A 26,331-nucleotide genomic window follows, 5' to 3' on the forward strand; every position below is an offset into this window, starting at 1 on the left:
TTTCACCATTTCTTGTTAATTTACAATTTTAAGGATTAATATTGTAACTGAGTGCACTGTAATTATTTTTATTTTATTTCCTACAATTGTTTTCAGCAAGCATTTTTTATTGCACGTGTTTTATTAATGTTTGAGGAGAGAGAAATGCAAGTAAATGTATGAATTAGAACTTGGGACATGTTTTAGTCCAATTTGTTTTTAGTTTGTAATTTTTCCTTTTGTGTTAGAATTAAAGGGGAAATACAAGAGAGAAACTGGTGATGTAGAAGAGTGGAGGAGTGGTGGTGAGGGAGATGTAGAAAACATGTATAAGAAAAGACATACAAAATGAAAACTCACAAAGTTCGTAATACATTGCTTTTAATGATTGTGCGATATCTATTGACAATTAATACGAAAGTACAGATAAAAGTCGTTATAGTGTATTTATCAGTTCACGTGCCTCATGATAACATTATTAACTTATTTTTTTTTTTAAGTAAACATGTCAATGGGTAATACTATTGTTAAAACATGGTACCAAGAATGAGGAATTTTTTTTTTTTTAAACGAATGGACGACGCCTCTATGCCGCAAAAGTATTGTTTATTTGAGAAGGGCACCACCACACGTAGGGTTGAGGGAGAGGTGCGGTGGTGATGGGAAAAGGGGGGATGTGGCCTGATGGTGAGGAAGATGTGGGTTTTTTATTTTTTTATTTTTTAAATAAAAATATTAACTGAATTGAAATAATTTTTAATAATTGTTTTTTGTGGCACAAGTTTGGTAGCCACATCAGAAAAAAAAATAGAACTAATTGTTGTCACGTTATCACTTAACATTTAACTTAACAGATTTTCTAACGGATATATGAAATTGAAATAAATAATAAGTAAATGTAGAAGATTGAATGTTTTAAAGATGTTTTAAGATATTGCAATTGACCCCAAATTTGAGGTAATAAATTGTAATTTACCATATTTAGGGGGGGTGTAGGCAAATTAGGATTTTAATAGATTTTAAAATTCGAGTGTAGTCCATTAAGATTTTTAAAGACTTTGAAATCATGGTGTAATCAAATTAGGATTTAATAGGATTTGAAAGAATACATCCAAATCCACCAATAGTTGATTAGGATTTTAAAAACGTCCACAAATGTCTAGGTGTAGTCAAAAGACCAGTGATTTTCTAGGATTTTAACAAGTGAAGGATTTTGATGGATTTGAGGATGGTGGTATAAATACCAAATGCCATCAAGAATCCAACCCTCCCCCCTTTGATTTCTGATTTCTGATTTGTTTTCATGCTCTAGAATTAGAATAGTCTTCCTCTCTCAGATACAGAAAAGTAATGACTATTAGTTTTCTCTGCTTTCTGATTCCCTCATCCCTCATCCTTTAACATATTGCTTTTCTCTTCCAAATTCTTGTATGGTCTATTTTTATTATTTCACAGATTACTGTTACTATTGTTGGTGTGTAAGTAATGACTGTTGGTTTATTTATGATAATTGTTTAGGCCAAATCACATATTTTGTGACTTTGCGACTTTGTGATGATTGTTTAGGCCCGCTATTTCTTCCATCGCATAATAACCCACTCTATTTTGTATGGTCCCTACAATACTTTCAATCCGAGCTTAATTACTTAAGGAGGAACCCTAATTTGGGTTCATGCCAAATTGTTCTTTATATAGGTGTTTGGACCCAAAATTACACCATCGATCCAAGTAATCGAGACCATTGAACGAGCAGAGTTCTAGATCATCGCATGAGTAAAATAACAAGGTGTTCAAATGCAATCACATTTGTGATACCAAGGTCACCTAACCAGGCCTAAGATCACGCATGCTAGTATGCTGTTATTCATTATTCGTTATTATTCTTTGGATAAAGGATCGAAATGGGATAATAGGATGCAAATTATATCTCCAAGCAAGCAGTGCGATTCAAATGGGATTGGGATTCTTGTCATTGGAATAGAGCAGCATGGGGGTTAATCAGAATTGTTGGGACGCATGGTCTTCATGCATGTATAGGTAACTTGCAGATGGGATTAATTCCAGTAGCAAATTGGATAGGCATCTGCAATGTGTAGGGCATATGGGTATTCAGAAAAGCAAGATGATTGTTTTGGCATGTGTGATTGTCCAACTAATTCAGTGATGGGATAAAAGATAAGTCAAAGTTGGAATGAAATGGATTAGCATGCAGAGTCCCCATTTGTCGTCTATATTCGCATATGATCATCATTTTATTTCTCAGAATATTCCATTACAGAGTCTTCATGTGCAATTGAAATGCTTTGTTTATCATCCAAGTTGCGCCAAGTAAGTACATCAGCTATATAAATACAAAGCGGCGCACATCGTAAAAGGGCCCTTTTCAAATCAACACACAAATTGCCCTGCGCAAAGCTTCTCAACAACCTTTGAAATTTTATCCTTTTCCCCTTTCTTCCCGCCAACACATCTTCAGTTTGGATAAACAGCACTGTGAAGGCAACCAACGACATCTTTAGTTCAGATAGACAGCACTTGAGCTGTAGAATCAGCCGATCGATGAGCACATTCAGTTTGGATAGACATCACTGCTTTGAGGCCAACTGGTTATTTATCCAAGTCTTAGTCGACAAGGATTTCCGAGTCCTTGTTGGTAGAGGTCATCTCATTAGCTTTCTTGGCGAAGTGAGGTGTTACTAGGTTACTACATTCGGCACATTGAAAGCCAAATTTGAAATTGAACTTCGCAGAACTAGCAACCTTGTCTTTAGGCTTGTTTATACCATATTTAAGGCCTCGTATTTAGATCTCGTACAAATACTCGAGGGACTTAAATGTAATTATATGATAAAGGAATAGGCAAATATGTAATAAGTGAGGAGTCCTTATTCTATAAAAGAACCCCTCACCCTCACAATTAGGAGAGGCCATTCCTTACGCCATATCCTTATCCTCTCAAAGCTCTCACATTACAAAGCTCCCTCACTCCCCTCACCCCTCAGATAAATATACAATCAGTGTGGACGTAGCTCAAACCTTGGGGTGAACCACGATACATCTTGTGTTATTTACATTTCATGCAGATTCACGGTCGGATTTATGTTGTTCTAAGACCTCCGGTTTTGTGCATCAACATTTGGCGCCGTCTGTGGGAAATCGACACGAAAAGTTATGTCGGTTCTCTCTCAATTTTTCACCTCCGCCGTGAATCTGCAAAAACAATTAAAAACCCCAATGCTCAAATCTCCGCCATACTAAGTAGGAAGGCTGTGAAGCCAAAAGTCCATCTCTGTCTCTCTGCTTCTTCAAGAGACAACCAAAACTGTCTAAAAAAGCATGTGGAAGTTTTGAAAACATCACAAATTCCAACAACAAACTCATCAGACACTTCAACAATTACCACCAGAATCAACACTTCTTCTGCTTATCCAAGTTCTGTAGCTTTTCATTCCCTTTCATCATCACTCTCCTCTCTCTCCTGAACTCGATCTCCGGCACCGAGTTGACTCCGGCGGCATCGTTGAAGGTTGTATGTGACGTGACCCAGTCGCCATTCATGCCACCGCGAAGCTCCCCAGTCTGCCGGCGAAAATTGACCGGAACATCGTCAACGACACCCACCTGGAGAAAGTTATGGCCGTCTACGAGGGCCTGTTTGAGGACGTGGTCGACCGGCAGAAAGCTCCCTACGGACCCCTTTCTAGCAAGACCAACAACCTGCTCAGATGAAACCACATACTTCCTAGCTGCCAAGGCTTCCGCACGCATGGAGAGGGGATGACACATTTGGAAAATTCAGGCAAGCAACCGCTGAAAAATCCCAGTGTCGTCTCTTACAATGATACCCACACCCCCTAAAAGGTTATCCCCACGCCAAGCACCATCAAAATTGAGTTTCAAACGCCTTGAGGGTGGCGTTGTCCATTTGGGAGGACCAGGATTTTGGCCAAGGGCCTAAGCAAGGGGGTGTTTTCCGACAGAAATTGTTGCCACCATGTCACCATTAAATCTGGAGAATCACAGCGGTCATTCCAAAGCTTGTTGTTGCGGTAGTTCCAAATATCCCAACAAATCATCATGAAGACTTCTAACATATTTAAGGGGGTAAGTTAGAAAGAAGGTCCAACACCCAAGCTTTGAAGGACGGTAAATCCTGGAGGTTGGTAAGGGCCCAAGAGGGGAGAACAACCAAGCACACTGAGCATAATGACAATCCCTCCATCACAACATCATAACGAACTGGTGCTCGATTCCGGTTCTCCGACGACCTCCAAAGGTTGGGCAGTCCTCGACCAATGCTCGGTCAAAATCCCACTGTCCACCGTCAACTACCTCCACACCCACAAAATCATCTAGTAAACAGTCTCATGGAAGCAAAAAAAAAAATCACCAACTTCGGAGTGAGCAAGATCATGTGCCGGACGTTGGACGCCTGCAACTCCTACGTCGGAACTTGCGTTTACATGAGCCCGAAGAGATTCGACCCGGATATGTACGGCTGCAATTACGACGGCTATGCCAGTGACATATGGAGTTTGGGGCTGACCCTGATGAAGCTCTACATGGGCCATTTTCCCTTTCTTACCTCCAGGTCAAAGACCAAACTGGGCCACCTTCATGTGCGCCAAAGAAACCAGTATTGCAACTTTGAGTGGGGTGCTTGAACTGGTTTCTTTGGATGTGATCAAGCAAGATTGGGGTCTTGTGTATCTAACAAAGTCACTAGTTCGATCTAACGACGACGATGACCACAACAGGCTCTCAAACCAGCAGGCCAGTGGACTGGTTCCTACCTTGAAAAATGGACAGTTTTTAGGAGCTCAAGAGGAGTTGACCACACAAGGCTCGGAACCATGGATCCAGATATGGTGACAATGAGGGGTCTGTAATGTGGGAAGTGAAAGGAAAATTATGAGTTTTTCACATGGGATTTCAAAATGACTAGCATGCATATACAAATCAAATTTTATATACGAAAGCAACGGAAGCATTTATAACAAAAATCAAAGCTATAGTCATGCAAATCCCCTTCAAGGTTCATAGGTTTATATATAATGCATCTAAAACATTTAAGTTAAGAACAAAGTGAAGGTTTAGTCTTATACCTCTTGATCTAGACTTGAGACCAAGGATGGACCACCTCCAAGCCCTTTGCTCCTTGAACTCCTTGAGCCTAGCCTCCCTCCTTGCCTCCTCCACTTTGCTAGAATGAGTGCTCCTTTAGTTCTCCTTTAGTCTCCAAAGAAGAAAACCTCTAAAGATCCACACCCACTAGTGTAGTGAGATGGATGGAGGAATAACCAAAAGGAGAAAAGATGATTAGCTAAATCTCCTCTTGGGTGGCCGGCCTTTAGGTGTTTTTAGAGAGATATTTCTTTTCCTCTTTGTTGTTTTAAACACACAAAAACCCTAAGGAAAATATCCCTATAAAGTTCCTTATATAGACAAAAAGAAACCTAGTCAACAACTTGACTTTCTCTCTCTCCCTTTCCCTTTAAGTGGCTGGCCTCCTTGTGTTGGTTTGGGCTTTTGGGCTTTCATTTATTTCAAGTCATCTAATGCTTGAATAAAAGCCCAATGGGTTTAGGCCCAATGGGCCCAATTAAACCCGAACGTTTCTTTAAGCCCAAAACGATCTTTTATCGCTTTTATGATTTCTTTAGACTTTCTAAATTAATCACAACACTTAATTAATCCAATTAATTATTTCCATCATCCAGTAATTACTCACTACAAGAGTGTATCGGTGTACAATCATTTTAGGTTCTAATTAGCAAGGCAGTGAGGTGATTGGCACCAATCCAATTGATTAAATTTAATCCAATCACTTAGTGAACTAAAACTTCCTTTTAATTCACCTTCTTCTTTAACGACTACATTTAATCATCTAGAAGAACTCACAAGCTATGAGTGACATCTAACCATATATCATAGCTACCCAAGCTAATGTAGAATTTGTTCGAAGAACCTATTCAGTTGGAATTACAATGTAATTCGATCCTTCTCTAAAACAATACTCTCAATCACATTACTAGGGTATGGATATATTATGTTAAACCCCTAATGTGATTATTCCTTCTTATATGATTCTATTGAGTCGTATATGAACGCTTTCCTTTATTACGCTCGATACTTCGGTCGAAGGTTCCCGAATCATATCTTAGAGTATTCTTCCTCTCTTATCGAGGATTAGAGATTCCTTGTTGCGCATTCACTTGCCTTCATGACTAAGTGGCTTAACCCCAATTATGCCGTGGACACCCACGAATGGGGTGACTTTGACATAATCAAAGATTAAGTACTTAGCCACAAGACAACGACGATGCCTCAGGTCAAATGACTACTTACATTATTCCAACCATTAGAGTTACTTACTTGACATGTGAGTAGACCTCCATGCAAGTACTCTCGTTCGATTGTGTTCAGTGAACTCATTCCCTTAATGAGCACCTACATACTTGTCTTAGTGTCACTACACAAATGGGATGAGACTTTCCATTCTTTCATTTGAAGCGGACACAGTATGTACCGGTCTAAGCATTGTCAGTTTCCCTCCGACAATCCAATGACCAGGAACCTTTTGGACATAATGGTTATGTGAAGAAGGTCTCTGTAGTCTAACATCATTAGATTACTTCTTCAATCGATCCATTGTCCATGGATTCATTATTTAGGACATATATCGTTAATTGAGATAGTCCTAAATAGTATCTTTGCCATTTGATGTATAAGAGTCATCTATACATCGATTCATTTGTCCTGAAAGGTTTCTTCCAAAGATTGACTTTCAGGGCATATTTCCAACAGGAAGAGTATTGTACGAAGCTCAGATCTATCTCTCTCTGCAAAAATCATCCCATCATGTTGACAGAGTAAGTTTCAACCTCACTAAACTCCTAGGTCCCACTTTGCCATCTCGATATTTGATATAGATAGTGGGAGCAATGAGTTTTGGGAATCAAATCAAAGTGGTGCCAGCAGACAGCCCACTACTCGATCAGTCTCGAAGATAATTACAGAAAGCTGAGAAAAAACGAAAGCCAAAGAAAAAGCAAATCAGAAAGAAAAGCAGAAAAGCAGTGGGAAACAAAGTAGAAAAACAGAAACAAAAGCGAAAGCAAAGCATAAAAAATCGAGAAAAAGCAGAAAGCAAAAGAAAGGCTTTCTTCTGCGGAAGCACATGGGGACACTGCAAAAGCAAGGAATAAACACCCCACCAGAATGATGTAATTTATTTTTATCTTTCAGAGACATTTGTATAAACCCTATCAGAGGGTAATATGTATAAACCCCATCAGAGGGTAAAAAAAAAAAAAAAACAAAAAACAGCAAAGCCCAATATAAATGGGTTGGCATGTTGTGGAAAGCGAAGGCCCATAAACCTAAAATAGCACCAACCAGGTCATCAAAAGTACGCCCAGTACTCCACAATTATTCGGCAACCCACCACTATTACCATCAACCAGGTGACCAAAAGTACGCCCAGTACTCCAAAATTATTCGGCAACCCGCCGCTATTACCACCAACCAGGTGATAAGATGTACAACCCGTACTCTAATTTGGCAACTAGCCATTCATGCCACCAACCAGGTGATGAAATTTACAACCTGTACTCCCCTTCATGCCACCAACCAGGTGATCAAAAGTACACCTAGTACTCCAAATTATACATGAGCATTACTCATGTCATTCATACATAAACATTCATAAGCATCACTTATGACAATCATACATAAACATTCATGACCATCATTCATGTCAACATTCATAGGCATCACTCATGTTAACATTCATGAGCATCATTCATGACAACATCCATGATCATCACTCATGTCAATCAACATAAACATTCATGAGCATCACTCATGTCAATCAGCTTCAAAAGCTTCATTTACAGAGCTTTAGCTTCAAAGTTTCACTTGCAAAGCTTCACCTACAAAGCTTCAGTGCAGGGTATACAAATACCACCTCCGAACAACCGCCACTTCGGCCCATACATGGATTCAATTTGAAGTCTCCAGCCAACAGACTCTATTGACTGAAGACTTGGGGGATTACATTATGTACCCACATATTGGACCTCAACTGGGCCTCTTGAAAAATACTCGGGGGACTTAACCCATTATTCATGTATTGAGGAGCGAACCCTTATTTTATAAAAGGGACTCCCTCAATTTCATTAGAGAGCACCTATCACTTATGTATTGAGGAGCGAGCCCTTATTTTATAAAAGGAACTCCCTCACCATCATTAGAGAGCATCAACTCTAGCCCATCATTCATGTATTGAGGACCAAACCCTTATTCTATAAAAGGGACTCCCTCACCTTCAACGTCACAAGCCGAGCCAACCAAGGCAACATAAGCCACGAGCCAAGCAGCCTCGCAACATGTGCTACTTCTAATTGAGCATCATTTCAGATTGAGCACCGCCTCATATCGAACATCAGTTCAAGACAACATGTAGTTACTTCGGCCCACACATGGACTGAATTTCAAGTCTCCAGCCTAAAAACTATCTTGACTGAAGACTTGGGGGACTACTGTTTATACCATATTTAGGGCCTCGTATTTAGATCTCGTACAAATACTCGAGGGACTTAAATGTAATTATGTGATAAAGGAGGGGGCAAATATATAATAAGTGAGGAGTCCTTATTCTATAAAAGGACCCCTCACCCTCACAATTAGGAGAGACCATTCCTTAGGCCATATCCTCATCCTCTCAAAGCTCTCACATTACAGAGCTCTCTCACTCCCCTCACCCTTTAGATAAATATACAATCAGTGTGGACGTAGCCCAAACCTTGGGGGTGAACCACGATACATCTTGTGTTATTTACATTTCATGTAGATTCACGGTCGGATTTACGTTGTTCTAAGACCTCCGGTTTTGTGCATCAACAAGGCTCTAAAACCCGAAGGCCGAGACGTGTTCCTTCCTCGATCGCAGTCACAAGACTAAGAAGTTAGCAGCGCGCCCAACGCCACATCAACATATTTTACTCCCCGGCCGAACTCGGTCGATGAGCTAGCACGCCCCATACACAACCGAATGACGTAGTTAGCTTATTAATTACTTGGTCTGCGCCATGTAGGCTTAATAGTTTTTAGGATCAACATTTTAGCACATCCAATAGGACCCAGTGCTAAAACTATGAAGTTCATATGATATATCAAGATGTCAATCCGGCTCCGTTCAGCCAATTGGATGCATTCCTAGTTCAACTTGATGTGGAATAGATCCTTAAAGTATGTGAAGAAAGGCAAAAATCTTTCTCTCAAATGGTAAAGGTGAACGTTCATCACAACCTACAAGTTCAATGGTTAAATGAAGATAGAGCTCGATTTTATGAGTTGCTTGATAAGAAAACGCCTTTAGGTCTTAGGTTCAAATCAATTCCATTTGAAGAATGGTTGGTTCAAAAGGCCGAGGGGCAATTTTCCACTCCGGCCGCAACGTCGGCCTAAGAAAATTGTTAATTTGGTCAAAGAAAAAGATAGGCCATCTATTTTTTTGGTCGAGACTGAAAGTTTGGAAGGCCTAGAAGAAAAAGTTCAAGTTTCTGAGCTAAAATTTGACTTAGAAAATGATTCGTCGGAGGATTGCTCGAATGATGAACAGGGCCAAGACATGGTCTTAGATGCTGAAACCATGACAGTCGATATGGTTATAGGCGATAAAGCCGTTATGGAGCAATCACGTTTGGCTAAATTATTTGAGTTAAAAGCCGAAATTAACGAAGTAATTATGCTTGGGGGCATAATAATTGTTCAACACATTCGACGGCCGATGATAAAAAATCTTTCGTCAAACCAAGAATATTTGGAGAAAATTCTTTATTCGGCATGGAGCAAAATCCGATTAAAAACGTTGATATACAAAGATCTCGGTTCATAGGAAAGCATCGTTGACCTCCTCTTGATTATGGTTCAGCCACTTTTATTTTCGTTTGCTAATATATATATATATATATATATATATATATAATGAATAAATTATTTTCTTAATCATTCGGCTTTATGAGCCGATGCCAATAAAATAGAGGGGCAGACACTGCTAGCTGGCTATGTGCATTGTGCTTTCGAGGGTGCCATGCAAATGAAAATCTATATGGTGCCATTTTTCCAAGGAAAAAGTCATTCCGTGGCATTCAAATGGTTCCCATTCTATGGTCAGAATGTGGGGAATGAAAGGCCCAAGTTCCAGCAGATTTAGAATCAGGAAGATGCTAGTGGTGTAGTGGTGATACCAAAAGATTGGTTTTTCTTCCTGGGCTTTATTTCCCTTTCTTTTTCGACTGGATGAAGAAGATGACCGAGATAATGTGCCAACTTTTCTTGAACGCTTGAAAGCTTGTTTTGATCAATTATTGGCCTTTCAACTAACTTTTGTTGTCTACATGTCGATGACCTTTTTCAACGAAGAAAATTTGTTGTCATAATCGAGATTTTTATGACATGTATTTGCTAAACTTGGCGATAGAGTCTCAACTGAGCCATGCATTGGATAATATAGGATGGATTGTTTTTTTTGCCAAGCTCACCGTAAAATCATGGGGCCTCTTCCATAACATGACATATCTACAGTAAACAACTAGCCAAGGTGGTTGGTCATCAATAAAAAAATAGAGATCACTCGATGATTATTGTTTTTGACGCACCGCCTCAAAAAGAAGACGAATGAAAAGCTTGATGTGTTCGTTGACTTGATGGGCGTTCGTTGAGCTCGCCAATATTTTTGGTCTTGTGTACGTCTCGACCGAGAAAATACCATGCTTTTGTCGATAACAGATACAATAAATGGAAGTTGCCGAACTGGACATGAGGCCTATTCATTTTTAAGCCTCGACGAAGAAAGAATATGTGATGCCTTGTTACTTGCCTAATTCAACAAGGCCACGTGATTACTAGTGTTTTTGCAATTCGGCTGGGATCCCCACAATGGAGATTTGGCCGAATAAAAGAAAATTGAGGCCAGATTTGGAGTCTGTGCCCTTGAAAGCCTACTTGAAAATAGAGGTAACTTAACATCATTCTCGGTGCCGTTTAGTTGATCTCTACGTACCATTCTATGGGTCAAACTGGTTTTTCAAGGATGTTGTCTTTGGCATGAATTTTGGTTGAGAAATATTGGCAAAGTAGTCTTTGCCAAGCCTTGTATAGAGAGTGATGGTTGCAGAGAGAGACCACAACATTGGCAGAAGATAGATGATTTTATTGCCGGGAAGCAAAATTTATTTTTTCGGCGATACGACTGGATCTTGCTGGCTACAAACAATTAATTTCCCTAGCCATTCGGCTTACGAGTCCAAGCTCAAGGAAACTGGGGGGGGGGGGCAGTGTTTGGACCCAAAATTACACCATCGATCCAAGTAATCGACACGGTTGAATGAGCAGAGTTTTAGATCGTCGCATGAGTAAAATATCAAGGTGTTCGAATGCAATCACATTTGTGATACCGAGGTCACCTAACTAGGCCTAAGATCACGCATGCTAGCATGTTGTTATTCATTATTTGTTATTATTCTTTGGATAAAGGATTGAAATGGGATAATAGGATGCAAATTATATCTCCAAGCAAGCAGTGCGATTCAAATGGGCTTGGGATTCTTGTCATCGGATTGGAGCAACAAGGGGGTTGATTAGAATTGTTGGGATGCATGGTCTTGATGCATGTATAGGTAACTTGTAGATGGGATGAATTCCAGTCGCAAATTGGATAGTCATCTGCAATGTGTAGGGCATATGGGCATTCAGAAAAGCAAGGTGATTGTTTTGGGAAGTGAATAGAACTGTGTGTGATTGTCCAACTAATTCAATGATGGGATAAAAGATAAGTCAAAGTTGGAATGAAATGGATTAGCATGCAGAGTCCCCATTTGCATATGGTCATCATTTTATTTATCATAATATTCCATTACAGAGTTTTCATGTGCAATTGAAATGCTTTGTTTATCATCCAGGCCGCGCCAAGCAAGTACATCAGCTTTATAAATACAAAGCAGCGCACATCGTAAAAGGCCCTCCTTCAAATCAACACACAAATTACCCTGCGTAAAGCTTCTCAACAACCTATGAGATTTTATCCTCTTCCCCTTTCTTCCCACCAACACATCTTCAGTTTGGATAAACATCATTGTGAAGGCAACCAGCAACATCTTCAGTTCGAATAGACAACATTGGAGTCATAGAATCAGCCAACCGATGAGTACCTTTAGTTTGGATAGACAGCACTGCTTCGAGGCCGATTGGTTATTTATCCAAGTCTCGGTCGATAAAGATTTCCGAGTCCTTGTTGGTAGAGGTTGTCTCATTAGCCTTCTTGGCGAAGTGATGTGTTACTAAGTTACTACATTCGGCACATTGAAAGCCGAATTTGAAATTGAACTTCACAAAACTAGCAGCCTTGTCTTCAGGCTCTAGAACCGGAAGGCCGAGACGTGTTCCTTCCTCGGCCGTAGTCGCAAGATCAAGAAGTTAGCAGCGTGTCCAACGCCCCGCACACAACCGAATGACGTAGTTGGCTTATTAATTACTTGGCATGCGCGCCACGTAGGCTTGGTAGGTTTTAGGGTTAACAATAGGTTATAGAAGTTCAAGTCCAAGTGTAAACCAATCTGCCTAATTTGGGTTCTTGCATTTTGACATTAACTTTCTAATTGTTTTACTAGCCTTAGCTTCGATTTCATGTGAATTACCTTGCCTGTCATAATAACCAACTTTACTTAACCAATCTAGTTTCTATGGTGAGAAGAACTATCAATGCCATGTTCCATTAAGGCCTATAAATTCATTGACAAGAAGACAAGCATGGCTATTATTTCGTTTCTAATATATTTCCCATCTTTCCAAGACATTGAAGCATTATATCTCAAACTTGTTGGAGAGAGTTGAGTTGTTGAAGTCTGAACTAGTATGATATCCACTGTTATATATTCTTTTGGTGTTATAAAATTTTTTAAAATCCTACGTAATTCATAAGAGAAGGTCATACAAATCTATAAAAATTTATTACAGAAATTCATATAAATCTATCAAAATCCATATAAAATTATGAAATCCTTTAAAATTTATCAGCTATAAATAGTCTTTTAAAATCCTCTAAATTCCAAACTGACTAGGCCTTCTAAACATATCGCTCTTTGAGCATTAAAGCGCCCGCCACATTTAAATACCCAAAAGTGAACCCGCCTAAACCCATCTCATCAGTCATCCTCCACCGTCGATCAATACTTTGGCGGGAATCTCCTAAACCAAAACCCTTCAAATATTAAATTAAAAAATAAATAAAAATGAAAAATTGCAGACCCTTTAAAAGGACAGGAGTGAAGACGAACGAACCCACCCCAGAGAAAGGCGGCCTCATGTACGAAAACGACGATTCCTTCCGGTTTCCGGACGACTCGTCGTCTGACTTGAACTCCGCAGATGACGTCATCTCCACCGCAATCATTATGGTCTCGCCTCCAGAGATCTCGGACGACGAAGATCCCATCTGCAGTGGCAACACCAGCAACAACAGAGCGTCCCAAGACGTCTTCCAGACCCCGCCCGAAGACTCGCATCCACCGGCCTCAGATGGTATAACCCCGCTGGCGGAAGTCGATCGGAGCGACGATGATGACGGTCGTCCGTACGAGGACGCCGGAGACGGGCGCGGCGTAGCCGTCCCCTCCGGCGATGGTTTTACGGATGGGCCCGCGGGTGCGGCTGCGGTTGATTTGGGGCGGGACACGGATCTAGGGTTTTCTGAGGCGGAAACGATGGAGGTTACGGGTTTCATAGCAGAATTGGCTTCGGAACGCGGTCAATTGGAGTCGCCGTTGAAGAAATTGAGGGTTTCCGAGCACGATTTGAGGAAATCGGAGTTTCAGTCAACGGTTCCGCACAGCCACGGCTGTAATTCAGACAAAAGTCTTGAAATTGACGGCGCCAATGAGAAGTCGAGCGAGAAAGAATTGGAGGTGAGGAAGCTGGACTCTTCTGAAGACGAGAGTGAGAGTTGTGTCGAAGAATCTGAATCGGACAGTGAGGAAGAGGAAAGCATAAAAGACATAATGAAGAGGATACCTAATGTGACTATTGAGGAATTGCGCCGAATGGAGAAGCTGTGGATGCGGCGGAAGCTGCCTCCATCGATCAGTGGGCAGGCAGGGTCGAGTGCGATGGACGGCAAGGAGGGGAAGAAGGAGGTTTCTATATTGGATGTGTTGAAACTTCTGAAGAACAAATATAATGGTGATGATAATGGTAACAATGAGATTGGCAAATGTAGTTTCTTGGAGATAAGTAGGCGCAGAGGCATGACTTTTCCCCAACCGGCGTGGTGGCCGAAAGGTGGGTTCGGATTTGAAGAAGGTGGCCAACCTTGAAGAACAGAAGCATAGCAACTGAGGTAGGACTTTTGGAAGTTGTAAATGTGGAACCTTTTTATGTGAACATCTTGCTCATGTATGGTGTATCATTGGGCACATGGAACCATATTTGTATGAACATCTTGCTTGTGTATTGGCTTGCATCTCCTTGTATTGCATGTATATCTCACCTTCTTGGTCTTTTCTTCTATTTAAAAGGCCAAATTTGCCGTATCTTCCTCCTTTGAAGTTGCACAATTTGGAAAGGTTCATCTTTTGGAAAGAATTGACATATGTTTTGGAATATGCACTATTTGTTTGATATTGCTAAGTTTGGTCACACATCGAAATTTCTAAGTTTGGAATATTCTTGGCTATTCCCGATTGTATATTTTCAATGTCAATCTCATGACGTGAACATTTCTTCCCTTAAACCTTTAAGAAAAGTAGCAAACTAACAAACCTTAGTGGAGTGAATTGTTGGATAACGAAAAAAGCCTTATCGTAAACATGTAAGTCAACAAAATTGTACAATTCGAAAAAGGCATAAAAGCAGGCTAAATGTCCACTCCTTTCACATGCACCACGCAAAGTTATTTGTTTTCTCTCACCCTTTTTCTTTTTTTGTTCAATCAGTAACGCTAATAAGCAACAACAACCAAAGCCACCAAAATAGCATCTGACTTATTACTAAAAAACAAAAAAAAAATAAAAAAACAACCTAGAGAATTCATACAAAAACTAAGGAACTTAGCAGTTGTGCAATATAAGTTATATTACAACCTGTTTGTCAACCTATACAAAAAAACCCACCCAAATTTCATCCCTTAAGAGTTTCAGGTTCAAAGAGTTGAAGGGGGAAAAGAGAGCAACCATCGAACCTCATTCACGTCTTTACCATTCAAAATACATGAACCCTGTCATGGCTTTTGCCCGAAGGTGTATGGTACCTACATAGTTGTATTCATCGACATAGCATATGACATTTCCAAACTTGTCAGGGATGGAGTACATGTGGGTATATCGAGCTACTACTAGTGCTTGCCTGTGGGGCACCAAAACTCATGGCTGGGTGAAGGAGCTCTGCTTGGGCAAAAGAGCCATTGGACGGAACATCAAGGAGGAGATCCTGGTCAGAACTCTCATCAACAAAATTCATAGAATCCATTAGGAAAGAACCCCCATCAGTAGGCAACGCAAATAGGCTTTTTGGACTAAAGCAAGAACCTCCATCATAGTCCATGGGATCCTTGTTTTCATAGCTACCCTTCATAATTATCCTTTTGGGGCTTTTCATAATCTTTACATCTGAAATATGCAAGATAGTTAAGAATAGTTCTAATTTTTCATTATATTGAAGAATTGTTTCGCTAAATGATGAAAATTCCATGTACAGATAGTGGTGAAGTTGCTCTTCAAGCACATGGCTGTGTGAGTATGAGAGGTTTCGTACCATTTTAGTTCATTCAATGTATAGGAGTGAGCATAAGTGCGTTATTGAACCCTAATACACTACGATTGTTGTCTTATAAAACATGCCTTTGTTGGAATTAGTTCCAAGAGTTCAACAGCACTATATGGACCTATGATACTTCGTGCACATGAAAAATACAAAACCCATGATAACCATAGAAGTTTAATAAAAGTGAAACTCAGGATTGCGTATTCCAGCAGTCCTCCCAAGAAGTGAGTGCATAGAAACAAGGGAAATTTAAAAAAATGGTAGACAATCTTTTGCAAATGTTATGTTACTAGATGTTCACTTTTGTTTGATCTTATGTAATGTTTATGCATCGAAAAGAGATATACAGGCAAGAATTCCACCATTCAACTAAATATAAGAAAAGAGGAGAACTTTCAGCTAACCTGGGAAACTATGAGTCTCGTTGTCCCACAGTCTCTTGACATGTCGAAGATTACTAGATGCCATGTTAAGCCCAGAAACAACAGACTTTCCAGAGCTAGTTTTACATTTCTGTGGAAAACAATAGATAGCAACTATTGTAAATTCACTTTGAAATTCCTTTGTAATGATATTCAAATTTTAGAAAAGCTCAAACCTTGAGAAGATGATAGCGTTCAACCCATTTAGATTTTGGAGAATTGGACAATGCAAGCCTTTTTAAAGTCTTACAGTCTTCGGTTTTTACGCCCGGGAAGGAGATATCAAAGACGCCTTCTGCTAGCAATTGCTGAAAGGAAGTCAAGTTCTCTCTGAATTGAGGGCTATCAAACATGCTTTTGAGGCTGCACATACAAAAAACAAACAAACCACCATGAATGTCGTTTATTATGTCAATATGTCTAACTTCGTAAATTCTCAAATGTAAATTTCAACTCAGTAGCTAATCTGTCCCTAAAACATACCATAATGACATTCCACAAGAAATTAAATTAAATTTAAGCATGTGGTGATGATTTAATCATGTAACATGGGATGGTTCATATTTTTGGGATCTGAAAGCCCATATGAAGCTTGCAATGTCGCACGCATTGATAAATTTCTTTTGGAATTATATATGGTTCACTGCTATACTTGTAAACTATTCGTAGATTTCGATCTTCAGTGGTTAACACAAAATATGCTACTAAATCATACAACAAGGTTTCTAACCTATAAGGAAATTTAACAACATCAACTGCAGGTAGATGCTTCAGTAATTGCTGTTGTTCCTCATTTGTCAATTGCCTCGTAAACTCTTCAAAATTTAAAATATCCTGCACCAAACAAGGACTGAAACTATGTAAGCGCTCAAAATTGAACAAAGGACAAACTATTCAAACAGATGAATTATGAGCTTGAAAATATAATAGAAACTCCAGTCGCTGTTGCCAAGAGGAAAATAGTTGTAAGTTTTACAACCTAAACATGTTTGATAAATCACAATATTGGTTAGGGTGAAAATTTACACATACATGGAACAAGTCACATCACTAAGCTTTCATTAACTTGTTGAAATATGATATAGGGTACATAAATTTAACGGAGAAGATTGTCATGAGGCTCATTACTCTTTAGTAACAAAAAACAAGGAATTTGAGGGAACTGCTTTCTTTTGAACATACAATTCAACTTACGTTTAAATCTACATGACGCAGTGGTGAATTATGGTTTCCCAGGATTTGGAAGTTGTCAAGTTGAGACTTATCCCTGCAAATCCAAACGATAACAGTATTGGTTACGGTGTGAGAAATCAATTTTACATCACCTTTCTTTTTCCAAAGTATCTGCTACTTTTAACTGCATGCAGATACTTCATATACAAATTTGTCACAGAAAAGCCGTATTTCCATCCTGCTACCACTAGATGCTTAAAAATGATCCATGACTCGCAGAAAGATCGGTTACTTTGTGTTTCTAAGGTAGTTGCTTAACCAAAAGTCCTAAATTTCTTTCTGAGCTTGATAATTACAAACACCTATCAATATGTACAAAGCATCGTAGTTGAGCAATATCACTCATGTTTGTCCTTTTTGACATATAATTGACAAGAGCACATATCAAAGTCTGTTAAATAGTACAGGAGAGTATTACCTTTTCAGTGGCTCATGTTGCATTCCTTCTCCTACAACGTTGTTCATCCTTCCAGATACAGTACTGGCCATATTGACACCCTTGTTATTATTATGTACAAAAAGGGTTGCAGAACGGGAATAAACCTCATTTGCAAGGCACTGTTTATTATCAACCGAGATCGAGCTAGCTTCAGATTCCTCTTCTCGTGCTATTGAGTTGGGATGCCTAATCAGAACACTTCCATGGCCTATCTCAACAGAAACCATTGGCGTTTCACTCTCAAAAAGCAGATCCTCTTCAGAAGACCCGGAGAAGCAGGAAGACTGTTGTTCATGTAAAATAGTATACAGATCCTTTGTGAGCCTTTCCACAGGAGATGGCTTAAGACGGCCTATACAGGTCCTTTTCCTAGAAGGTACCATTGAGTCCCATACCATCGACTGAGCAGGACCTGGAAAAGATCACTCAAACGATTAAGAACAGTAAGAATTATTAGGTTACGTTATGAGAGATAATTTCACGAAGGATTGGAGGCCAATCCTAGAAATAATTAGATGTGCACAAAGTATTGGCGGCCAACTGCCTGAATAAGAGATTCTGAAATCACTTGACCAGTGAATATTTTCTTTTAGTGGGCATGTGAGTGCTCTACCACTAAAACTAACTACATTGGGCATGAGTTTCATCCTTCTGTCACAGTTCTCGGTAATTGTCACCTTAAATCTATTAAGATCGAAGTAGACTAATTTTTCATAGATAGAAAAATCAGAGGAAAGTTCAAACATCTTTAATTGAATATTAACTGTCACAAGTATCCAACCTGTCAAATCACTAGCATCTCCACTGCCAAATTGTGCGCAGCTCTCAGAGTTAGACACGGCAGACCCAGAACTGGATCTATTACTTTTATCCTCTTCAATTATCTTTCGGAAACCATGGGAATAATCAGAATTAACTCCTCCAATCACCATACTCTCAGGATTCTGCTTTCTTTTAACCAGTTTTATTTCTTTGCTTTTGTTTACAGATATGCTCTTCACCCTAGAAACTCTGTGATCTTCAAAATCATCAGGTTCTGCTCGAGCGTGTAGAGGAGTGTAATTTACTAGTGTTCCCTTAGTCCTCCATCGAGATCCACATGCATTGCAAAGTACTGGCTTGTCGGGTGGTCCATTGCGCCAAAGAGGAGTGCCTGTTTCAATGCCCAGTTGTCAGCATTCAACACGCAGAAAATTACTAAATACAGATGAAAACAGGATGTAAAGCAGCTAAATATATTTGAATGAGCCTAATTATTTCTCTTAAAATGGAAAAACTACTCGTTGCCACTTGCCATTACTCTCGAAGCATATCTATTCCAAGTTAATTGTCGTATCTATGTAACGGAAAATATAAAAAAACAAGTACACACAAATTGCTTTAAATAATTCACAAACGACAGATAGGGACTACGGACAAATGAAGGCTACCCTGTTTTAGTTATATTGGCAGAATTTCAAAAGGCTAACCAAGGCACAACAAGTGTGTAACGTTCAACAATCAACACCACCCTTTTCCTGAGCTCAGTACGAGTAGTAGCCCTGAAATTCACTTCTACAAAAAATGATAAAGCTACTGCCCTTGTTTACACTACTGATTATACATGACAAGACTGAACACGAACCTTACAAGTTAAACCATAGAAGACACTAAACAAAGATTTTAGTCATAGAGAAAAGATAATGGCATTTCAGGAAAAAAAAAAAAACATGGATGAGGATTCATTTTATTAGGCGGAATAGAGTTGTTATTGAATTTTGAGGAGATAAGAATCTTGGAAGTCACAGCGACTACACTTGCAACAAATGCACTACAAACTGAGTTCAGAAACTGTTACAAAAACTTTCGGGAATGACAAGGAATGGTGTAACTTCAACTAGAAACTAGCTCTATTACAATACATATAATTTCAAGTGCAACTTATCAGTTTCAAGGTTTAAACATCAGAACAAGTAGCATTCAAATAGATTGACTCCACAAAACAGTGCATAGTTGAACATTTTCGAACAATTACACAGGAAACTTGACCGAAAGCTAGAGAAACAATCCAATTACTACATAGTTGGAAACATGGTTAACAAGGAGTGTGGGAAACAACACTGTCACTAACTTATGGAATGGATAAACAAACTGAAACATGGGCATTGCTAAACGTACATTCGTTGACATCTGAATCATTTTACAGACACAAATATTTGCTCTGACTGAGTATTTTTGGGATCATAAGGACCTCAAGAGCAATGAGCAAGTATACAAAATCAGACATTACTCTATAGTTCCTCATTACACAACAGATTACAAACCCAATATGCATTGCAGGACATGTCGAAATTCGAGTGAGAGTCAAAACCCAATCAAAATAAGTAAGGGGTTGAAAAATGTCATTGAACACAATCAAACTCAACCCAGTACAGCAAATTCAAATAAACAAGGATGCTGGAAGTAGTGAATTCATAGGCAAACAGGACAGGTTTTCACTTTTCGTCACGCTTTCGCAAAGTTAATCTCTTCTATTCTGCGATTCCAATTAATTTCTGTGCATAACAACCAGTTACAAAATATATATACTCCGAACAACAATTGAAATGAAACCCAATTTTTTTTTCAGTGCTCAAAATTAAAAGAGCAAAAAGAAAAAATGGAGAAACAAGAACTCACTTGTGACTCCACAGTGATAGCAAGGTCCTTGCTTGCCCATGTCTCTCTCTTTTCCTCAACTCAAAAAAAACTAAATTCAACCAAAATTTACAGAAAGAAAAAAAAAAAAAAGAGAAAATTTATTGGGCTAAAAAGTGAAAAATAATCAAAATTTGTACATAAATAAGATGATTATTCTCTCCAACTTTTTTTTGGTGGCATACAATACCAGTGAGCTTTTCTGCAGCAAACCCAGAGAGAGATTGCAGAAGAAAGCAAAAGCCAAAAGACCCAGAAGAGTTTTATGTCTTTTAGTCCCAAAAATTCACAGAAAATATGGAAAACAAGGAAAATTCAGGGATTTTTTAGATGGGGTTTTAGCTGGGAATCTGTACAATCCAATGGAAGAGAAAAGATCATTACAGGAATCTCATAAATGGGTGTGAAAAGGGAAGATGAAATGTGAGAGAGAGAGAGAGGAGAGAGAGAGGTTGAGTTGTGTGTCTGTGTTTTGTATTGTATATGAAGTAAATGTTGAGCTTTCTTTTCTTTGCTTTAAAATTTTTTTTTGTTTTTGACATTGAGAGATTTCTTCAACCTTTTTATTACTAATGTTAATGTTAAAAAAGGTAGGAGGAATTAAATCTTTTTGTTTTAATTATTTTTAACCAGTAATTGTTGTGATACGAGGGGTAAAAGTAAAGACATATTATTATTGCATATTTCATGTTGACTACAGCCATAAAAATCTTTGCTTCCACACAAAATTTGAGAAAACAATTTGACTAGAGAAATAAAATTAATACGAAAAAATAAGAAAAAAGATAGGCCGTAGCCAATAAGAAAAGAAAACGAAAAAACCAAAGAAACAAGGAGGGTCCATTTGACATTTTATTTTCTTCCTCATTCCGTTTTATTTTGTTTTTCGTTTGAGAAATGAATTACGTGAAGAGAGAACAGAAAACAAAATTATAAAACAAAAGGTAAATATTGTAAATGCAAAAACCATTCCGCTTCGGTTTTTATTTTGTACTCACTTTTTTGGTATTTTATGTGCATGTGAATTGTGATGATAATATTAGTATGTTTCTTTATTACACAAGACAGTAAATTCCAAAATAACCTGTCACACTACCATTGGTAATCACAACAGTAACCTCTCACCTTAAATTTAGGGGAAAATGTTAAGTGAGGGCCCCGTCAGATGTTAGCCACGTGGCTTGACTTTTGTAATCCGACGGTGATCCAGAGGGCTGTCAACTGTTACTGTTTCTGGTGGTCACGTAATGTGATCTACAGAACCCAAAATGCAAAGCAATACTGCATGAAATGGAAATTTCCGGTTTATTTCAGAAAAGTTCCCCTGTTTTTATTTTTATTTTCTTGTTTAATACTTTTATTTAATTTTTCTCAAAAATACTTTTATTTAATTAATTTCAATTTTTTGTGAAAAATAAAGAGGATAGTTCCATGATGCATAGTGGGTATCTCATGAATTTGACTCATTTGGTGGAACGGAGCTTGGCTGAAGAAAAATCAGCGGCAGCTCCTGCTGCTAGCGAATCAAGGATGGACACGTGTCCAAGTAATTAATTTTTTAATCATAACATGAACACGTGTCCATCCTTGATTCGCTAGTAGTAGGAGTGCTGCTGATTTTTTCAGCAGCCAAGCTTTCTCCCATTTGGTGTCATGTGGCCTCTTTTATTTAATTAATTTTTTGTTAACTATGGGCCCCATTAGATCTAATTTGTACAATATGAACGGGTACACCACCACGATGGCGTTTCAATACAATCATTCGATTGAGTTATCTTACCCAATGACATCTTGTTATACAAATGTAATGTCATCGTGACGATGAACCCGATCTATTTAACTCTTTCTAGAAAAGTACGGGAAACTTTGCCGTCTCTTTTGGGTCAATAGTTGGGAGCAACATTGGCCATCTGATTGCCTGGTCCGTCCTTCAAAAGATTTTGACCTGTACCCAACTTATACACACAACCCACGCCCTGTTGAAATCATGTTCTAATTCGACGGCTTAGGACCATATCTTCTAATATGCACATAAGATTAGAGAAATTCAACTTTCCAAATCTTAATGACCAATTCCATTAAGTTTTTTCTTAAATGAATAAAATATCCCCCTTCATTTGTATTGATAACTTATTGACAAAGAAAGAAATCATTTTCATATATTAAGTAGTAAGAAAAGGAAGGTTACAGTGAAGTAGTTTATCAATGAGTGAATATAATTCAAGAAAAACGATAATATTTGCCTGTATGGACATGTTAAACATGAATTACTGGTCAACATTGAGTCCGGAATGTGAAAGCTAACACAACTCAATGGCTTGATATGCATCAAGTGCTCACAAACTAGCACAACTCTTAAACCAATGGTTCGCGAACGATTGTATCCAGGAAAATCTTATTGGAAAAAGTTATTGTTAGTTTAGATGTGTACTTTTTATTATTTATAAAATAATAGTGAAAGAGTGTTCATAATCACTCTTATAAGCTTGCTTGGAAGCATATGTGTGCTTTCAGTTTGGTATACATCGAACCTTTTAATCAGATTGAATCCATGCATCAAGGCCCTTCATTTTATCAATCGGACTCAATCAGAAAAACTCTCCATCCAATAATCCTCACCCTCTGATTCTCAAACTTCCCTAACACAATACATCTTACCTACTCCATGTTTTATACAATCCTTTCTCAGTGTGCAATAAACAATGTAGATTTGGTCATGCTACATTGTCACTTTAAAGAGAATTTCTACCATTAAACACCCAAGTTGAGAATGACTTATGTGACATGAGTACATAGTCATTGTAGTGTTTCATGTCAATAATAAAACGCAATGTATAAGTTTTTCTTCACATAAAGTTATATCATTGGCACGAGACACTACAATGGCAATATATTGATGGAATGTAAGTTGCTCTCTCCCATAACACATGATTGTGTTGTGTGGCACTACTCACAGAAACAACAAAACCCCTTGTATTTTGTTTCACCCACCATAAGTTGGACTTATCCAAGTCAGTTTGATGCCATATGAAAGTATATGAACATAAAAACTCCTTCATATTGATGAGAGATTTTTTCATGTCACAGTTTATAACATGTCATTGTCTATTAGACAAATAATGCACTTTATTTTAACACATGGCACATAATTGTTCAACAATGACACTTAAGTGACTAAGGGGGTGTAGTTTATTAAGATTTATATCGACTTTTGTTGAGTTTTATAAATTCACATATTTAAGTAGACTTTTACTGACTATTATAAACGTTTTAAAACTTCTTAGACTTTAATGATTTACTTTTGTGGAAAAGAATGAGTTAAATGATGGACTTTACCAGAATTTTAGAGAGTTTAGTGCTAGAACTTTTTAGAATTCTAATTGTCATAGACTTTTAATGACCAATTTATTGATAAGCTTTATTTTTTTCTAAGTTTTTATTATTGAAATAGTGATGATGACCATGACAAAGTAGTCTGATGAGGTAGTCGTAGTAAAGTTGGTGTCTTTAGTGGCGTCAATCATAATACGGGTGTTGATTGTGGTGGCGGGGTGGTGTTGGCGGTGGTCATAGTAGGATTGGCGATGATGCTCATAGTAGTGACGGTGGTGGTTGTAGGGGTGGAGGAGTGGTCATGGTAAGGTGGTGTTGGCGAGATGGTTGTGGAAGTGGTAATAATAATAGTTATTGCATAATGGTGGGCAGTGACGTTTATCGTTGGAGAATTGAGAAATAATGAAATCGATCAAAATCATAGGAGTAGAGGTTGAATTTGTTATGATGGCAAAACATTTAACATAAAAGCACTAAAAGTCCATCAAAATCCTTGAAATTTTAAAATCCTTTAAAATCAATAAAATATTGATCACACCTAGATTTTTATAGACACACAAAAAGTCATAATTAATTGGGTAAACTGTCGGTTTACCCCCTGAACTTTCACCTCACTTTCGATTTCCCCCCTGAACTTTTCTATTGGAAAATTAAGGACTCAAACTAATTTTTTTTAGCCAATTTGCCCCCTACCGTTAGTTTTTCATATATTCCATCCATATTTCCGTTAAGTGAGACCATGTGCATAACATGTGAGGATAGTTAAGTCATTTCAATTTAAAAATGATTAAAAACTGAAAATAAATAATAATAATAATTTTCCCTCTATTTTTTCCCGCTAATTCCTATCCTCAATTTTAATTTTCCCTCTCATTCCTATGCATGAGAAATAACATATGGTGTTATTGTCTTCATAAGTAGCTAAGTTAATTTTTTTTTTGAAGCATGTACTACCATTTTTATTATCTCTAACAAATTAATAATTTGACAAATGCTGATGGTGTTATTGTCTCCAAAGCAGTGTATTAATATAAGAAACATGTCCATAAAAAAGACTAGGGTTTCTTATATTAATGCACTGCTTTGGAGACAATAGCACCATTAGCATTTGTCAAATTATTAATTTGTTAGAGAAAATAAAAATGGTAGACAATAACACCATATGTCATTTCTCATGCATAGGAATGAGAGGGAAAAATAAAATCGAGGATAGGAATTAGCGGGAAAAAATAGAGGGAAAGTTTTGCTTTTTTTATTATTTTCAGTTTTTTAATCATTTTTAAGAGTGAAATAACTTAACTACCCTCACATGTTGTGCACATGGTCTCACTTAACGGAAATATGGATGGAATATATGAAAAACTAACGGTAGGGGGCAAATTGGCTAAAAAAATTAGTTTGAGTCCTTAATTTTCCAATGGAAAAGTTCAGGGGGGAAATCGGAAGTGAGGTGAAAGTTTAGGGGGTAAACCGACAGTTTACTCTAATTAATTACCACAAGAATTTTATAGACTTTTTAAAAGTCATAAAAAGTCTTTATTCAATACATGGTGACTTTTATTGGCTCATCAAAACTCTATTTTGAATACACCTGGATTTCAGAGTCAAGCAAATTCCCTCAAACTCCAAATACATTACACCCCGTAAAAATTGATTGGATGAGAAAATGTGCTATATTACACTAATGAGGATTTTGCACAAGTACCACCTGAACTTGCAAGCATGTGCACCAATACCACCTAAACTTTCAATTTTTAATTTTTACCACCTAGATTATCTCTTAACTGTTGGAATCTACCACTTACATTAAAACATGTCAGGTGCCCCTCACATGGAGATGTATATTTGTCAATTTACTTCCTAGAGATTGCTAGAATCAATTTGTACAAGGGCAAAAGACATTTTTTTGTAACAGCGTTAGAGTCAGGTCATGAACAGAAAGAGAGAAGTTGGATTCGAGTTTGATTTTGTCAAGAGTTGTTGAAGGATTGAAGCGAAAATTGATTGCTAGCATCTACATTGGCATTAAGTGAAGAGGGTGGAGGATAATGAGTTCAGATTTGGGTAGAAAATTGTGTATTTTATGTTGTTTTTAAGCTTTATGGAATGACAAGTATCATACGTAGAAATTATGCAAAAATCTAGTCTTTCATTTACAGTGAGTTTACCTAATATTTTTTGCAGGTTAGCAAGTGAGTGTGTGGTTCATATTAATTGTTTAAATATTAATTTTTCAAATGCTTGTGGAGGGAATTACCAAATTGGGGTTGTACTAACCCCCAATTTTGGCGTCACATTGACTCAGGCAGTTTATCTTAGAGCCAATTTGATTCTAGACAGTCCCATGAAGTTAATTGATAAAAATATCCCTACAGGTTACATATGTTTTAATAGAAAAATGTAACCAAATCATTTGGTTGCGGTTCAATT

General features: G+C 38.0%; 1 protein-coding gene across 2 annotated transcripts; it reads right to left on the reverse strand.

Annotated features, from left to right (window-relative positions):
• Positions 1–15,045: 15,045 nt before the first annotated feature.
• Positions 15,046–21,031, reverse strand: GATA8 (GATA transcription factor 26). Of its 2 annotated transcripts, none has more exons than XM_017332622.3 (8): positions 19,362–21,031; positions 18,674–19,045; positions 17,872–18,304; positions 17,415–17,487; positions 16,951–17,054; positions 16,397–16,583; positions 16,203–16,311; positions 15,046–15,644 (listed from the first exon to the last, which is right to left on the reverse strand). In XM_017332622.3, exons 2-8 carry the CDS (start codon positions 18,822–18,824, stop codon positions 15,334–15,336), a joined length of 1,368 nt encoding a protein of 455 aa, XP_017188111.1. In that variant the 5' UTR covers positions 18,825–19,045; positions 19,362–21,031; the 3' UTR covers positions 15,046–15,333.
• Between the last annotated feature and the right edge of the window lie 5,300 nt (positions 21,032–26,331).

The sequence above is a fragment of the Malus domestica genome, chromosome 06, assembly GCF_042453785.1.
Source record: "Malus domestica chromosome 06, GDT2T_hap1".
Classification (NCBI taxonomy): domain Eukaryota; kingdom Viridiplantae; phylum Streptophyta; class Magnoliopsida; order Rosales; family Rosaceae; genus Malus; species Malus domestica.

What these genes read in the sequence shown, in the direction of transcription:
- GATA8 (XM_017332622.3), bottom strand. Translation starts at nt 18,824, where the DNA reads ATGGTGATTGGAGGAGTTAATTCTGATTATTCCCATGGTTTCCGAAAG. An exon ending in AGATGCTAGTGATTTGACAG is followed by an intron (nt 18,305 to 18,673) that starts GTTGGATACTTG and finishes GATCTTTTCCAG; the next exon opens with GTCCTGCTCAGTCGATGGTA. An exon ending in GTTGTTAAATTTCCTTATAG is followed by an intron (nt 16,584 to 16,950) that starts GTTAGAAACCTT and finishes TTGTATGTGCAG; the next exon opens with CCTCAAAAGCATGTTTGATA.